Source organism: Rhinoraja longicauda, chromosome 4, assembly GCF_053455715.1.
Source record: "Rhinoraja longicauda isolate Sanriku21f chromosome 4, sRhiLon1.1, whole genome shotgun sequence".
NCBI lineage: Eukaryota > Metazoa > Chordata > Chondrichthyes > Rajiformes > Arhynchobatidae > Rhinoraja > Rhinoraja longicauda.
This window is the reverse complement of record NC_135956.1, coordinates 18195052-18213755: the sequence shown is the minus strand read 5'-3', so window position 1 is coordinate 18213755 and position 18704 is coordinate 18195052. Positions and strand designations below refer to the sequence as shown.

General features: G+C 39.7%; 1 protein-coding gene across 1 annotated transcript in view; it reads left to right on the top strand.

The window, feature by feature from the left end:
• Positions 1-18704, top strand: part of smchd1 (structural maintenance of chromosomes flexible hinge domain containing 1) — a 109863-nt gene that overhangs the window by 53553 nt on the left and 37606 nt on the right. Inside the window, exons 25-31 of the mRNA XM_078397283.1 lie at positions 1663-1890; positions 3470-3618; positions 4464-4552; positions 4663-4781; positions 9798-9965; positions 13520-13645; positions 14364-14443. Coding sequence (XP_078253409.1) covers positions 1663-1890; positions 3470-3618; positions 4464-4552; positions 4663-4781; positions 9798-9965; positions 13520-13645; positions 14364-14443 — 959 coding nt within the window. The remainder of the gene's footprint in view (positions 1-1662; positions 1891-3469; positions 3619-4463; positions 4553-4662; positions 4782-9797; positions 9966-13519; positions 13646-14363; positions 14444-18704) is intronic.

Sequence of the window (18704 nt, the reverse complement as noted above, 5' to 3'; positions counted from 1 at the left end):
ATTATTTTATGTTGGCATTTGTTATAGGAAGTTACTGAATCGATGTAGTGAAATTTTCAGGATTTGGAATTGAAAATGCAGGTCAGCAAAATTGCATTGTTTCCTTAAGGTCTCAGGATAAACATAAATTAACTGCATAACTGAGAGGGGAAATCCATATAACTGAGCATTTATGGTTACTTGTGGGGTCATAAGTGACTTCTGCAAGAAAAGGCGGCATTTCCTGACCAGTGTTGGGATCTACTCTATTTGATGTAATCAGCGTTTTTCAGAGGTTTTCAGATAATTCTCGGTTGGAACAGTACAATAATGAAGAGTTAAAAAGGAAACCATTCTAAGCGATAGATCCAGAGAATGAAAATGAAACTCTGTGATTGGATTTGGGATTGAGGCTGTATGTAAATAGGCTTCCATTTTCACAACATTAGAATTAATAATGTTAATGATTGAAGTATGATTTAGTAGCTGTTAATAAACAAAAAACTATGATTCAAACAAAATTAGAAAGTTCATATTTGTTTTGCAAAGGAGAGGATAATTGGTCCAGCAACACTTGAATACTTAGGGAGTGTATTAATAAGGAATAGATATGGATATCTTTAACAGAAATTTGTACTTTTTATACAAATGACCAAAGTTTGTGGATATTTCCAAGAAATGCAAGTGAGATTGAAATGAGCTGCCTAGCACTTGACCTGGATTCATCATTATTCTTGTTCTTCGTCTTTTAAAATAAATTGCCGAACTACTTTCTGTTCCTTTAACCATCTGGTATCGATGCTGTCACTACCTTGTTGGCTTCAATTTTGCTAATAGTTTGGTATCTTACATTATCAAATGCTTTTCAAGCCTATGTGCATGTTAACATTATCTATATAATCCCTTTAACTCTCTTAATCAATGAATGCAATCAACTTAATCAATTTTGTCAGATGGTAATCCACATTTCTTCTGGGTTTTGGAGTGGCCTGTCTGTTTATTCCTTTTACTTTTTCTGATAGATGGTGTAACATTTTATTAATATTTTGTCAGATAAACTGAAAATGTGTGGTTTGATTATATTAATGTATGGATGTTTTACATGAGTAGCACATTAACTGATGTTTTTCACTATCTCTGTACAGATGACAGCAATATATCAATACTGAATGGTCTTTTTGGAGAAGGAAATGTAGCAAATGTTGGAGAAAACTGTAGGAAGGGGAAAGGAAAATAGCTGGACATGGGTTGCAAATTATTAATCTACTACCAAGTGAATAATGTCAAAAATCATAGATTTAGTCCAGATTGTGCGAGACACTGGAGGGTAGCCAGAGTTGCATTTCTCTTTAGCAAGAGGGTGATCGACATACCAATGTCAGTTCAGTAGTTGTCATATTTTTGAAATTTGTCTTGTCTTTGTTCCTGAATACAATGCAAATATTACAAGTTTTCTTAATTTGTATATTTGCACTTTCCGGGGTTTATGAAGCCTATTTCATGGTAATGGATATTCCATTGTGTATAATGTTTTGGTTTTGTAACGTGCTAAATGAATTCATGGTGTTAACAGTTGAAAAAGGTGGTGAGATATTTCTACCAGGATGTTTCATAGTTTTTGTTACTTTCTCTTTTTGTTTAATATGATTTTTTATGAATTATTATATTGTTCTTAATATGCAGAGCTGCAAAGATGTTCCTTCAGTGGAGAAAGTGATCAAATTGCTCCCGAGCACTCAAGTTGCTAAACTCCAGATCTTCAGTATGGATGGACAGAAAGCAATACCTATCAAACACCAGGATGAAATTGATTGGATAGCTGGTGACACGATTCAACATCTTATCTTCCGCATGTATGATGAGGGTGACCGGCACATTGTTGTCATTTCATCTCTGGCTGAAAAAATTAAGGTGAACACTGATCTTTAAGTTATCTTGTTAATGTTATCTATAGTGAATATTACATTATTTAATACACTTACACAGAATAATTGTAATTGCAGCATGAGCGATCATTTGGCTCACTTTGCAAGTGACGCTTCTGAAAATAATCGCTAATCTGTAACCAGTTCTACAAGTTTGAGCTCCCTTAATTCCTAATTCCTTTTAAATATTTAACCAGTTGTCTATTCTTTCTTACATTTTAAGCATGCTATTCCAATAATTTACCACAGGTCACTGTGAACTGGTTAAATTACAATTGTTCTGCTTTCATAGCATTGACACAATGTAATATCCAAATATTGGGATTGAATTTATCAACTCACTCAAGAATCTGAAATGATTCCTTATGCCCTGGCCTTCTGAGTATATGGATCCCAAACCTTTACAATATCTGAATGGAATAAAGATGTTTAAGATTGATTTGGTTGCAGGGATCAATGTGTCTCGATTCCTTGCAGAAATATATTGAGCAGGTTAGGTTCTGCTTGGTTTTCTGCAGAATTCTTATTAACTCTTTCTTTTACTTCTGGACTTATAATAATATTCATGTCACTTTCTTTATATGGCTGAATGCTTCTGATTTCTGTGAACTAAGGACTAATACTTTTGATTCCATCCACCCCCACCATTCACCTATTGAATTTAAATTCACATTATTCCCTTTCCTACCTCATTACATTTAGATGCAACAAATCTCATTTGCCTTCCATTCCAACCTATCTTCGTCATTCTTTGCTGCCCTACTAAAAGCAATGACCCCCCTTTGGAATTCATTATTGTGAAAAATTCTGATAGAAATCCATGATCTTAATTTCACCATTCCATCTTGTATGAAACCATCTTGCTTCCTGTCTGTTTATCAGCTTATAGTAGAATCTCCAAATATCTCTCTCTACTCGCCTCTAGCGTGAAGCTTTCTCTCCTCAACAAAACATCTCCATTAACTCCTTTCGATTGATTGTGCCTCTATCTTTCATTCTTGGTAAAGAAACATTAGACAAATCCCGACTCGTGGGGTTTGTTTTGCTTCTTCCTTCATTTCATTTGATTGTTACTTTGAAAGCTATTTCATTAACTTACATCAGTAAGTAACTATATTTCAAATTCCCTTTGGTGCATTATGCAGCATCCTGTCTTTCAATTTCAGAATTGGTCTGCTTGAGAATTTTGATACTTGTTTGCAATCTTTTGGGGAGCTTTGTAGATCAAACATTGTAACTGTTCAACTCCACTTCCTGTTACTAGGCTGTTTTTTATGCTATCCTCTACGTTATTGGAAGTAGTTCACATTCATTTGTTAATTGTAGTTTGAGGCTCATTTTGTTATGCGACCAAAGTTATTTCCTTAACATCTTTTTTTGTGTTTTTCTGTGTCAATCTCATATTTTAAAAATCAAATGCAGTGGGATTAACTTTTAGTAACCTTTAGGATGATTTAGATTTCAATTATTATAATCTGTACTTGAAATCACTGGACATTCAACTTAGTTTATCGACACGTAGCATTGCTCCTTCTCGTTAACCAAATACATTCTTTCAATTTTAGGTCAACTGGACACCACGCATAAATAGAGAACAATTAATTCAAGGATTATTGCCTGACGTAAAAGTACCCAGCTCTGTTAAGGATATACGCTATTGTCAGGTATCATACCAAGATGATCATGTTTCACTGGAGAGCGCATTTACAGTGAAGTAAGCAAAATAAACTTGCTGGATAGCATGCAAACAGATTTTCACTGTATGTTGGTACATGTGGTAATAAGCCAAACCAATACTGTCTAGATTAGAGGGTATTACTAATAAAGAGAGAGGTTGGTGCACTGAAAATTGCAAGAGGTGCAGTGGCTTTTTCTCCAAGGTAGAAAACTTAACTCGAGAGCATAGCTTTAAGGTGTGAGGTGAAAGCTTAAAGGAGGTGTGCGAGGCAAGGTTTTTTTATTTGCAGTGGTGAACATTTGGATCAGGTAGCCAGTGGTGGTGGAAGCAAATATGATAGTGTTTGACGCTTATATGAAATATATGAAAACACGTATACGATATGTTTTTTACAAAATTGCCTCCTGCTTTGGTATAGATGGTGTATTTCATTGAAAAATGTTCTAACCTTCAGATCAGAGAAGATGTATTAAAGAGAAATCTAATTAAATCATGAGAAAGATAAAGTCAAGAGAATTAAAAATGGCAGTGAGGTGGAAAGAAAATAAGGTAGACACAAAATGCTAGTGTAACTCAGCGGGCCAGGCAGCATCTCGAGAGAAGGAATGGGAAGGAACGAAAATAAGATGTAATACAAAAGGATGTTTGCATTACGAAAAACTTTGTCATCAAGTTTGTCATTACATATGGAATCAACAGAGAGCATGTTAACTTTGTAAAAATTGTCCTGACAAAACTACTGAGATTTTAAACTGTCCTCGTAATTAAATGTTAAATTGAAACCTGCTGGCCTAGGAACTGGAGTCTTGGGGATATAATGTTAACTGAAAAAAATCTTAATTGTCATTTAATATAGTGACATTCTTTTCTTTTTGAAACAGACCACAGCCAGATGAATCTAAGCTTTTGAAATGTTCCTTGAAAGGATTAAGCACCGTCCAGATGGGTGAAGAACTACAAGGAGAAATACGTGAGTTTTGTTTGATTGTAAAATTATTTGTTTATTCTTTCATGTTCTACTTTAACGTTTGTATAAACCTGAAGATTTTCCCTGAAAGTAAAATGCTTTTTTAATTTTAGATTTGATGCTTACTGATCGACATGGCAATACTATTCAGACTCTGGCGTCCTCTTGTGTAAATTTATTGGGAATAGCTGCTGAAGGGCTCGACAAGAGTTCATTAAAGGTCACTTGGCAGGTAAAACATTTGCATTTCCAAAAACTTGGAATGCTGTCTTTTTGTGAAGAACATTTGTTGAAATGAGTATTAGGTATTCATATCATCATATCATATCATATCATATATATACAGCCGGAAACAGGCCTTTTCGGCCCTCCAAGTCCGTGCCGCCCAGTGATCCCCGTACATTAACACTATCCTACACCCACTAGGGACAATTTTTACATTTACCCAGCCAATTAACCTACATACCTGTACGTCTTTGGAGTGTGGGAGGAAACCGAAGATCTCGGAGAAAACCCACGCAGGTCACGGGGAGAACGTACAAACTCCTTACAGTGCAGCACCCGTAGTCAGGATCGAACCTGAGTCTCCGGCGCTGCATTCGCTGTAAAGCAGCAACTCTACCGCTGCGCTACCGTGCCGCCCTATTGTCCCATTGCAAAATGTTTCCACCACATTGGAAATATAGAAACATAGAAAATAGGTGCAGGAGGAGGCCATTCGGCCCTTCGAGCCAGCACCGCCATTCATTGTGATCATGGCTGATCGTCCCCAATCAATGCCCCGTGCCTGCCTTCTCCCCATATCCCTTGATTCCACTAGCCCCTAGAGCTCTATCTAACTCCCATAAGTATCCAAGTAATTTTTCCCAGCGTGTCCATGATGATGACCTATGGGCACCGTCCACATTAACCTATCTTCCAGCACTTGACCTATAGCGTTCAAGGCAAAGGCAATTCAAGTGCTCATCTGGACATCTCTTAAATGCCGTTCACCACTCTGCCTCCACCACTTTCTCCAGTAGTGCATTCCGGGTATTTGAAAAAGATCCTCTTCACATCCCTCACCCTCAATTTATGTCCACTAGTTTTATTCACATAAGCCTGAAGCCTAGCCCATCTATATCCATTATGGTTTAATATATAGACACAAAATGCTGGAGTAACATAGAAACATAGAAAAATAGGTGCAGGAGTAGGCCATTCGGCTATCATCTAAAATCAGTACCCCATTCCTGCTTTTCCCCCCATATCCCTTGATCCCTTCTATCCTGTGCAACAAGCTTTAACTAATGTATCTATGGTATGCTAGGAAAGAGGTAAAAAGGTAGTGCCACATCTCCGGCAGATGTGTGGTCAATTGTGCTAAGAAACCATGCAGTTGATGAAAATAGAAGGGAAAAAAAGCAAATCAAGAGTGTTCCATAAGTGACCCACTGGAATGCTCAGAGAGGAAGAAATGTCGTGGTGGCATCTCATTGAAGGAGATGAAAACTATGGAGGATGATGCTGATATGTTCAGGTGGGAAAAGGGCTGAGAGTGGAAGTGCGGGAAATGGACCAGGCATGGTTAAGAACTATGAGAGCATGACCCAAGTAGGAGGGAAATACAGTCAGACAAAGAGGAAGACATCTCAGAAGCAGCAATTTTTTTTAACATGCAGAGCTGGAGAAATTGGGACAATTAACCAAACTGGGAGTCAGTCATTAAGCTATATAGCATGGAAACAGTCCCGTTGGCCCAACTTGTCCATGCATACATGTTGCAACGCTGATTTGATCCCATATTCCCCCCCCCCCCCATCTCTGGAGAGAAGAAATGGGTGACGTTTCGAGTCCAGAGAGGTATCCCACTGAGTTACTCCAGGTTTTTGAGTCTCTCTTCGGTTTAAACCAGCATCTACAGTTCCTTCCTGCTCATTCCCCCCAAACCTTTACTATTCGAGCATCTATCTAAGCATCGTTTAATTGTCATAACTGCATCTGCCACTACCACTTCAACTGGTAGTTTGTTCCATACATCTGCCACTCTATGGAAAAAGTTACCCCTCCGGTCCCATTTAAACATTTTCCCTCTCACCGTATGCCCTCTAGTTGTAGCCCCCCTACAACATTAGCCACCATCCAGTCTTATGGCACCTCACCCATGGCTATCAATGACACAAATACATCTGCCAGGGGTCCCTGCAATTTCTTCCCTGGCTTCAAAGAAAATCCAAGAACAAGTGTTCACAAGAAATAGGCCAAGAGATCTGATCAAGTCTGCTGTGGGCTTAAAATAGATATTGTTCCCCCCCACTCACCCTAAAGTTGGAGATGGAGGTCAAGAAAGGGAAGAATCGAAGTTGCGCAATTTAAAACTGAGCTAGGTAGTGATTTGCAATTTAAAAAATCTTGAAGATAGACACAAATGCTGGAGCAACTCAGCGGGACAGGCAGCATCTCTGGAGAGAAAGAATGGGTCACATTTTGGGTTGATGCCCTTCTTCAAATATATCTATACCTCTCTCTCTATATATATACACACACACACACACACACATTATATATATATATATATATATATAGATGTACACTCAAACTCCGACACTCCAGGGAAAGGGGATGTAGCCTCTGGAGCGCCTCCAGTCTCTTGTAACTAAAACACTCCAATGCCAGCAACATCCTGGTAAATCCCCTCTTTACCGATCCAGCATTGGTGTAGCCTCCCTGCAGTGTTGTGGCACAGTACCCCAGCTGTGGTCTGATCAGTATTTTAAAGTTGGAGAATAGCCTCCCAACTGTTGCAATTCAATGTCCTAACTAATGAAGGCCTCCATCCCTTATGCCGTAATCAGCTATCTATTTCCACAGCCAGCTTCAAGGATTTTTGGGCAAGCACATAATCTCTTTTTTCCTCAATACTCCCTTGGCCCATACTGTTCATGCTGTATGTCTCAGTCTCATTTGCACTCCCCAAAATGTAACACTTCAGACTTGCCTCAATTAAACTATGTCTGCCATTTTTTCAGCCCATTTTACCAACACAGTGATATCACCCTGTAGCCTAAGAATACCTGCTACACTGTTAATACTGCCAATCTTTGTGTCAATACAAATTTACATAGTATGCTAACCACATCCATGTACAAATCATTCAATATTACAAACAGCATTGATCTCTGTCATTGTCATCCAATCAAACCCTTCTGTCATCACACGTTGTCTCCTATTGCCACGCTAATTTTGGATCCAATTTGCCAGTGTGGGATCGAACCTCTTTCGCACGTGGCACCTTGTCGAAAGACTTGCTGTGTAAACCACATCTGCACTGCCCTCATCGGGGTGGGCAGAGGGGGTGGGATAGCTCTGTTGGTGAGGGATGAAATTCAGTCTTTTGTGAGGGATGACATAGGGACTGACGACGTAGAGTCGCTGTGGATAGAATTGGGGAATTATAAAGGTAAGAAGACACGAATGGGGGCTATCTACAGGCCCCCAAACAGCATCCTGGATATAGGCTGTAAGTTGCAGCAGGAGTTAAAATTGGCATGAAACCAAGGTAATGCCACTGTGGTAAAGGGAGATTTTAATATGCAGGTAGACTGGGAAAATCAGGTTGGTTCTGGACCCCAAGAAAGGGAGTTTTAGAGTGTCTCCGAGATGGATTATTAGAGCAGCTTGTACTGGAGCCTACCAGAGAGAGGCAATTCAGATTTAGTGTTGTCCAATGAAACAGATTTAGTAGGGGAACTCAAGGTAAAGGAACCGCTAGGAGGTAGTGACCATAATATGATTAGTCCACATCTGGAGTATTGTATGCAGTTTTGGTCTCCTAATTTGAGGTAAGACGTCCTTGTATTGTGGCAGTGCAGTGTAGGTTCACGAGGTTAATCCCCGGGATAGCGGGACTGTCATATGAGGGAGGACTGGGCTTGTATTCACTGGAGTTTAGAAGGATGAGAGGGGATCTTATAGAGACGTGTAAAATTATGAATTTAAAAGAGAGTTAGATAGAGCTCCAGGGACTAGTGGTCAAGGGATATGGGGAGAAGGCAGGCACAGGTTACTGATTGTGGATGATCAGCTATGATCACAATGCATGACGGTGCTGGCTCGAAGGGCCAAATGGCCTCCACCTGCACCTATTTTCTATGTATTCTTTCAATATACTTTGTTACCACCTCAAAAAATTAAATCAAAATGGTCAGACAAGACCTTTGACAAACCCATGCTGGCTAACTGAGTAGTCCCTGCCTTTCCAGGTAACTATTTCTGTCCCCCTTACCTTTCCAATAACATCCCAGCTATTGATTGAGGGCAAATCATCCTATCTATTATTCAAAACAAGCATAGTGTTGTCAGTGTCACTTATAAAAAGTTCATCTCTGCATTTCCCATGATTTCAAGGTGGCTTTCGTTTGCTCACATTGTGAAAATTATTTGGTCCATGCCTGTCCCCTTTAATTGTTTTCTTTAGCAACAATATCTTCACCATTACTACTACCTTCACAAATAAGTCATTTTTGACAGTTCGAGCTTGCATAGTACACTTCCTTGCATCCAGTTTTAGTTGAATTTGGCTATATTTTCTAGAAAAGTGCATTTTGATGTATGTAGTCATTACTTTTCCCTTTTGTTTTTAAAGTTGACATAAACTTCGTAGAATGGTTTATTGTCACAACATATTCTTGGCTTCAATGTATGAAAGGGGTTTATTTCTCTTTCGTATGTCATTTTATTTCATTTGTTGGCAGTGTTTAGAAGTATGTCTGTACTGTATAACCTTTATTCCAGAATGTGCTTGCATTTGAAAATGTTATACCAGCAGCTTATATGATCCTCTTGTGAAATATTTTGAGTTCTTTTTGTCCAAGTCTGGCTTTGCCCAGGCAGATGGTTGAGTATTAACACTGTCTACTAAAGCAGTGACTTCAAACCTATGTCCAACATTCAGAATTTGGACAGTATAATTTGACATGCTCTGTTTGAAGTAAAAGTTCTTTAAAATCTTTATCGTGGTTAATTTAGAAGTTTCACCAGTTAATATATTCCTTTATTCGTCCCACACCGGGCAAATTTAAGAATTTACAATTTCTTAAGGTATATGAGATGCTAAGTTTGTGATAATTTCTTAAACAAAAAACTGTGACAATAAAATATAGCTTTTTTTAATCGATTTAAATGTCTCGAACCATGCCTCTGCTGATTAAATCCCTTAAGTCTTTGTATGTATTCACAATGGAACTTCTCGTTCTTTCTCTACTTATAGGAAAATAACCAACTCATGGTGGTTCGGGGAGTAAAGTTTTTCCCAGGACCCACTGGTCACAAAGAAATTTGTTTTGCTTGGCGTGAATTTGTAGACTATGTAAGAATTCATTTGACTGCAGGACCTCCCACCCAGATTTCCAACCTCGACTGGGGGAATACCGAAGAGGTAAGAGCTAATTGCCTAGATGACTTTAAATATTTGAATAATCACTTAAATCTTTTTATTTACGTGCCCCCTCAGATACCCTTTAAATATCGTGCTCCTAAATCTATCTGCCATGGGAGGAAATATCCTGCAATCTGCCTTGTCTATAAACTGCTTAATTTTGAACACTTCGTAATTAAATCTGAGGGTAATTTTCTTTGCAGCATCTTTATTGTTGTACAAGACTGATAGGCTGAATTTTGTAGGGCCAATTGAATGTTGATCAGTTAAAGTTGACACAAAGTGCTAGCAACTCAGCAGACCAGGCAGCATCTCTGGAGAACATAGGTAATGTTTTGGGTCAGGGCCCTTCCGATCTGACCCAAAATGTGACCTATCCATGTTCCTCAGAGATGCTGCCTGACTTGCTGAGTTACTCCAGTATGCATAAGACGGAACTGCAAATGCTGGTTACGCTGAAGATGGACACAACAAGCAGGTCAGGCAGCATCTCTTGAGAAAAGGAATAGGTGATGTTTCGGGTCGATACCTGGCTGAAGGAGGGTCTCGACCCAAAATGTCACCTATTTTTTTTTAATCAGAGATGCTGCCTAACCTGCGGAGTTACTCCAGCTTTCGGAGTTACTCCAGTATGTTGTCTTTTTTTAAAAATAAACCAGCATCTGCAGTTCCATGTGGCTGCTTAGTTTAAAAACCATGTTCTGCAGTACACATCAGGTGAAAACTAAAAAAGGCTTCAGCTGGAACACTGCTTTGAGTTGGGAAGTGGCGTAGTCATAGTTAATAAATATGAAGCAGTGTTAGTGAGCTCTTGATTATTCCCGGCTTGCAACTGAGTTTTATGAAATCTAAATGTGCTGCATAGGACAGATATTGAATAACATGAAAAATAAGCAAATTTGTTACGATCTAAACATTAAATAGCTTGGTAAACCAACATAGAACTAATCAAAAACGTAGACCATAAAGATCAGCAACTTGAACTTTGTGACCAATCACTTCAGATGGAATTGTCCACTATTTCACCCATCCCACCCTCACCAAATCGAGTATTTTTGGGTTCCATTGTGGAGTTATCCTTGACTCCAGTCCTCCAATGTTGTGTCAGGTAGTAGGGCCTCAGGGAAAGGGAGAAAGTCTTGAGCTTCAAACTGCCCTGACAGCTTGACTGCCAGAAAAACCTTGCCCCCAACTTTGTCACCTTAAGTATTGAGTCATTTGTAATGGTTTTCTTATCACCAGCATTCTGAAACATTTCGAAACACTGTTATTTTAAGAGCACGCAATATAGCCTTTAAACCTGGGAACACTTCAGCATACCATGTTGCCAGGTCAAACCTGAAAAAAGGCATAAAAAGGCCCAAAGTCCTCCACAGGCAACGTGTGGAAGACCACTTCAACATGCCTGACACCAGAAGCATGTGGCAAGGCATCAGGAATATCACTGATTACAAGAGCAACTCTGCCCGCCCCCACAGTGATGTCACACTGGCCAGCGAGCTCAACACCTTCTTTGCTCGCTTTGAAACCAGCAACACCATGAGTGGAAAAATTCTGGCCTTGGAGGATGAACAGCTTCTCACACTGAGCATACATGATGTACAGCGCAAGCTGCACTGGATCAATCCATGCAAGGCTGCAGGCCCGGACGAGTCCCAGGATGGGTACTTAAGGACTGTGCTGACCAGCTTGCTGAGGTATTTACAAGGATCTTCAATCTGTCTCTATCTCTGGCAACAGTCCCGACGGGCCTGAAGTCAGCCACCATAGTGCCGGTGCCGAAAAAAGCAAACATCTGCAATCTGAACAACTACTGTCCGGTTGTCCTCACACCGATAGTAATGAAGTGCTTTGAAAGGTTGGTCCTCTCCCACATCAAAGCCATCATCCCTGTCTCACTGGACCCACATCAGTTCACTTACAGAGCAAATAGATCTACAGAGGAGCCATCTCTCTGGCTCTTCATACCGTCCTGATTCACTTGGAGAGACAGGGCACATACGTGAGGATGCTATTTATAGACTATAGGTCTGCCTTCGACACAGTCATCCCCACCAAGCTCACCTCCAAACTCCACCAGCTAGGCCTCAGCTCGTCAATATGCAATTGGATCCTGAATTTCCCGACGGAGCGCCCTCAGGCAGTGAAAATGAGCCTCCACCTGTCCACCACCACTGAGTACCGGCACACCACAGGGTTGTGTATTGAGCCCCATCCTCTACTCCCTCTTCACACATGACTGTGTACCTGCATTCGCCACCAACACCATCGTCAAATTTGCGAATGACACAACGGTGATCGAGCTGATCTCCAATGGCGATGAATCAGCCTACAGAGCGGAGGTGCAGAACCTGGCGAGCTGGTGCTCAGAACAACCTGTCCCTAAACACAACTAAGACCAAGGAGCTAATTATCAACTTTAGACGGTCACAGAATGAGGAATACGCTCCTGTCTTCAACGGGGACAGAGTGGTGAGAGTGTCCAGCTTCAGGTTTCTGGGCACATATTTCAGAGGACCTCACATGGTCCACTAATGCCGCTGAGCTATTCAAGAAAACACAGCAATGGCTGATTTTCCTGAGAACGCTGAAAGAGGCCGGTCTGCCCCAACAGTTGCTGATGACCTTCTACCGCTGCACCACAGAGAGCATACTGACATACGGCATCTATGTGTGGTATCTCAGCTGCACGGCAGCAGGTAGGAGAGCTCTTCAGCGGGTCGTCTGCAGAGCGCAGAGGATCATTGGGACACAGCTGCCAGCCCTGGAGGACGCACGCACGCTACCTCAGGAAAGCCACCAGCATCCACAAGGACTCCACACACCCATGCCACCGTCTGTTTGAACTACTTCCATCAGGCAGACGTTTCAAGGCCTTCTACGCCCGCACCTCCAGACTAAGAAACAGCTTTATTCCTAGAGCTATCGCTGCTCTGCATCGGACCTGCTGAGTGCCCCCCATGATCTGTCTCTTCCCCCAAGGTCATCTGGCACAACTGACCCTGCACGAACCTTTATTTGGACTTTACCTTGTTTCCTTTTTTTTCCCTTCCCTTTGTTGTTTTTGTTTTTGCCGTGATTTATTTATTTTATAGCAATCTGATATGGAAGTGCCATTCTTAATCTCGTTGTACTTGTACAATGACAATAAAGATATTGTATTGTATTTAGGCACGGTTGTAGTCGTACTACTTGGAAACACCATTCAGAGCCCACCTTGTCTGTGCTGACCATTGGTCAACTATCCATATTAATCCTGTCTTCCAGTTTTCGAAGCCTAGGTAATTTAAGCGCTCATCTAACCACTTAAATGTCACCAGTGACTGCTTCCACCAAACTCTGGCAGTGCATTACAAGTACTTGCGCTCTCTGGGTGAAAAAGGTCCCCATCAAATCCCTTCTAAACTTCTTGCTTTTTGCCCTAAATTTGTCTACGGGACAAAACGTTATTGCTGAATGAACAAATGGATTGAGCCTGATTTGAATTTGAACTCTAAGTGATTATTGTCTTTTGTAGTGCCTGTGCCTTAGATGTACTATTTATTTAATTTTAGCCCATCACAGTGGTTAATGGCATGACTCTCGATAAGCCTTTCATTGTGCAGCTTTGTGATGCTTGGGGGAATCCTTCTCCTGAACCTATGATTAAAGCTTTCCTGTTAAAGGACAGTGGTGTAAAGGTAAGACACTTCTTAACATTTTATAATGTTTTGCACCCAATGAGGAAGGAGAATAGAAGTTTGAAATAATTGGGTTGATTTATCAATATTGGTTGGGAAAACAATTTCGGCTGAAAGGACGAATGATGTGCTAGAAAAATAACGAATGAACTTTGCAGGAATTAAAGGAGCAAAAAAACTTTCCTCTTTGAAGTATACCATAAGTCTCCAAACAAAGCAAATATCTGTGGTATCTGCAGGCTACTTATTGTTTACGCTTTAAATCTTCCCTAAATATCCTTTGTTTCGAAGAAAAAAAACACTTCCACCGTAGCAAAACCTTGAGAGCTTCAGTTTATGGTAATGGGAATATTTGATGCCCTACCTAACATTTGCATAGCTTTTTTATAAATGTGATGGCCAGAACTGTATTGAAAATGTAGATATGGAAGAATTGCAAAACTTGTTTCTTAAAAGGCCAACGTAATTGTACACCCTACCTTAAATGATCCCTTCTCGCAAACCACAAAACATTTTGTTTGTCCTACCCATGACCATTTTGTTCCTGGTGATCAATTTTACAAATTATTTTTTTGTACTAACCTTAAATCAAATACAAGCATTGCACATTATGGTGATACCAGAGCGAACAGGGTTTTTTACTTGAATTTTTGTTCAAATACGTTTCTATGTATTTGAAAGGGAAATAATCTTGCTGCTTAAATGTGTTATTTTTCAGTTGTCACCAGCACCACAACAGCATAAAACCGATGAGGATGGAAGGGCAGACTTTGGCTTGTTTCAAATCTTTGCAGCAAGGTAGGATTATATCAAAAACATCAGAAGAAACAATGTCTCTTCTAAGTGTACTAAACATGCTGATGGAATAAGTAAATGTGCGGACTGTCTTTCTCGCCACTTTAGAGCTTCTGTGTGCTTCCAATGCATAGCCTTGAGGATCTCAACACCATAACTTTAGTTTAGTTTAGAGATACAGCATGGAAACAGGCTCTTCGGCCCACTGAGTCCACACCCACCAGAGATCCCCGCACATTAACACTACCCTGCACACATTAGGGACAATTTTACATTTGTACCAAGCCAAGTAATTTACAGACCTGTACGTCTTTGAAGTGTTGGGAGGAAACCAAAGATCTCGGAGAAAACCCACATGGTCACGGGGAGAATGTACAAACTCCGTACAGACAAGCAATCGTAGTCAGGATCGAACCCGGGTCTATGGCACTGTAAGGCAGCAGCTCTACCCCTACTGCCACCCAAATGATGCTTCACTTTTAGCAATCTTGAGCCAGAGGTTCTCGGGTCAGTGAGAAAGTTGCACTTCAGAGACTTTGAGCACATCCTCTTAATCTCATCCATCAACCGCCTGGTGATCTTCCACAGCAGAACTCTGAAGAGAATGTCTATATCAGGAATGAGAACAATATAGCTTGTCCACAACAGTAACCTGGGCCCCACTGTTAGGATATAGGTCTGGGAAAGGTCGCTGATGTTATTTCACTTATCCTTCCAGATGTAGCTGTTAAATTGGAAATGTGTGACATAAATTATTCTTTTTTTTTTATTGCACCTTTAAGACTTTATATCTGCGGGTAAGCAAATGAAAATCATACCAAATGTGCCACATGTAGTCATGGTCCTATGTAATTGAGTAAACGTTTTCCTCAATTTCTTTGCCATATGGTAATGCATTACTTGCAGTGCCATATGCCTGAACACTGAGCGGAAACCTTTGGTGCAGCACTTCTATTAAATGATTTAAATATCTTGACTCACCTCCGCCACTGAATCGCCTTCCTTGCTCTACTAATCAGTCTCAAGCTTTCTTATGTAAATGAGAGTTGTGCAATTACATTTTATAAATTGCTTTGCTTTCAATCCCTGGTCGATTCTAGTATTTTCTGTACAAATTATGTCATGCTAACTGGCCTATTGTTTCCTGCTTTGTCTCCCTCCTTACTTGTATAATAGTATTTTGCTACTTCCAATCAGCAGGATTCTCAATCCAGGGAAGATAAAAAACCAAACCAGTTCTTTTGCGATCTCCCGAGCCTCAACCTTAAAAGCATTGGGAAGTAAGATAGGTATTTTCTGCGTTGGGTATTTGCCAATATTAATTTATTTTTAAATATAATTTTATTCACATTTGGCTTCCCTTTTGTTTTCTCCTGTCATGGGGATAAAAAAATGTGGTTTGATTCTATAAGTTCCTTTTTGTTCTCTATTTTATTTTTCTTTGCCGAAAACCTCCCTAAGCTTTCCCATTTTGCATATATCAGCCAAACAACATATTTGGAATTTGTTATGTCTCTACTTGTTTACTCTCATCATTTGGCAGCATTAGCCAAAATATAACTTAATCATGTGCAACTTATTGGAACTAGGTGGGTTGTACTCAAATATATAACATTGATAACTATCATTGTTGTCACTTTTAACCTATTATTAATTTTTTCAGTCGACCATACCCCAATAGTTCTGTCGGAAAATAACTGCAGATGCTGGTACAAATTGAAGGTATCACAAAATGCTGGAGTAACTCAGCGGGTCTGGAGAGAAAGAATGAGTGACGTTTCGGGTCGAGACCCTTCTTCAGACTGATCTGGTGAAATGTATGAAGTCTGAAGAAGGGTCTCGACCCGAAACGTCACCCATTCTTTCTCTCCAGAGATGATGCCTGACCTGCTGAGTTACTCCACCATTTTGTGATACCTCCAATAGTTCTGTCTGTCTGTAATTTGGGGATGTGAGAATGCAGATGCTGGAATCTGGAGCAAAACACAAACTGCTGAAGGAACTTAGTCCTTTTTTTGTCAATGCCTCATAACACTGAATTCCTCCAGTTTGATTTTTGATGTTGATGTATTTTGCTGGTTTAAATTAAATAAAATGACTCCGTTAAATTACTGTCATTGCAACATTCTTTCATGTTGTGATCACTACATCAGATCAATCAAAGAACTGGTGAAGTAAGAAAACTAAAGTTGCGGAGATTACCAACGTTTTTTGTTCACCCTGTTTAGTTTGGAGACATGAGACTGCAGATGCAGCTTGCAGATAAGATAGGGGCATTTAAGAGGCATTTAGATAAGCACACGGAAATGCAGGGAATGGGGGTAAACGACATGGATCACATTCAAGCAGAGATTAGTTTAGCTTGACATGTTGAAGATGGACATTGCGGGCCAAAGGGGCTGTTACTGTGCTGTACTGTCCTATGTTCTGGGATAATTTGTTGATTTTAAGCTTTTTTATCCCAAAGAAAAATATTCATCTAAAATTCAGGAAATTAACATAACTGCTTATCATTAAACTTAATGCTCCTGTATGATGACTTAAAAGAGAATGTTATTCAGCAGAAAGTGCTAACTACCACATTAGTGCTGTGATACCATGCAGGTTTGAATAACTATTAAACATGCATTAATCTAATTGCAACAGATTTGCACAAAGACTGAGCAGAGTTTTAAGTTGTAGCTTGCATATGATTTCCATTCATTCATGCTCAAAGAAAATTTCCTGTAAAATAGTCAGCTGTTACCCAGCTGCAGATCACTGCACTCAAATATTTACCAGCCACTATCAACATCTTATGGGAAAACAGTACAAATGCTATATCATTTAATTAACACATTAAATGATACAGCATTTGGATCCTTGACTTCAGAACATTTAAAACTGCAGAAATTGTGGCCATTAAAATAACCTTGTTAAGAAAGACAACTCTTGAGATTCACTAGGTTGAGGACAATCAGTTTATCAGCTTTAAAAAGTGGTTTAGTAAGGCAAGATGTTCCAAAACAGCCAACATCATTAAGTAAAGTCGCTGTCCCAAATTAACAATTCAAGTTATTAAATATTTAGGGATTTTGAAACTACATTTTTTATTGAGTACCTCGAGATTGGAAAACTAGCAGTAAAGAAATTCGTGGAACTGTAGTTGTCATTTATAATTTACTAAAGTTCTGCTGTTTAAAACCAATTTTCCCTCGGTGAAAGAGTTCTTTTTTAGTGTACTGGGACTGTGTCAGTTTAGTACTTGATGTCTTATGAAGTCAGATGACTTTTCAGTGAGATTAGACCAAGGACCTGATATTAGAGCTGATGATTGTTAAGGGGCATCTAGCTCCATTATGTGTTGCAAGTTTAATTTCTCAATTTGCCATTATGGAGTAAGGGTCTCGACCCGAAACGTCACCCATTCCTTCTTTCCAGCGATGCTACCTGTCCCTGAGTTACTCCAGCATTTTCTGTCTATCTTCAGTTTAAACCAGCATCTGAAGTTCCTTCCTATACAATGTGAAATCCACATTGGATCCAAGAAAATCTGAATAAAATTTAAAATTCGTATACTGATATATTTATATCACTAAAATATTGTACATGGTATAAAAGAAGCTAATGGTTGTAAACCTTCATCTCAATTGGTCTGGAACATAAAAGATTGGGAAATATGCTATAGCTCAAAGGTCTTGTTAAGTTTTTTCATGGTGTGGTGCATTTTCTTAATGATAACGTGGCTAAAGGGTTGAATTATTTGGTAGGTACTGTAGCCTAAGTTATATTTTGTTGAGGTTAGAAGATTAAAATCGAATCTATTTGAAGAGTAGGATGGAACTGTAGATGCTGGTTTACACCGTAGATAGACACAAAATGCTGGATTAACTCAGCGGGTCAGGCATCATCTCTGGTAAAAGGAATAGGTGAAGTTTCAGGTTGAAACCTACAGATTTGAAGAGTATCAGATTGAACGAAGCTGAAGCAGGGAATGGGCAAATTGGCTGCACAATGTTTTGCCATTCATTTAAAATCACGTTAATACCATCTTGGCCTGAACGCCAGTTATCTGCCATCTCCCCATATACCTGCCTCTCCATCAGATATGTTCATCTGTCATGAGTATATTCAGTGACACTGGTTCTGCCACCATTCCCATGGAAAAGATTTCCAAACAGCCAAATCCTCATGAGAGCAATTCCTCGTTTCTACCTTAAAAAAGCAACCCATTATTTGAAAACTATGCTCCAAGCACTCTATAACCCCTCTGGGGAAAATGGTT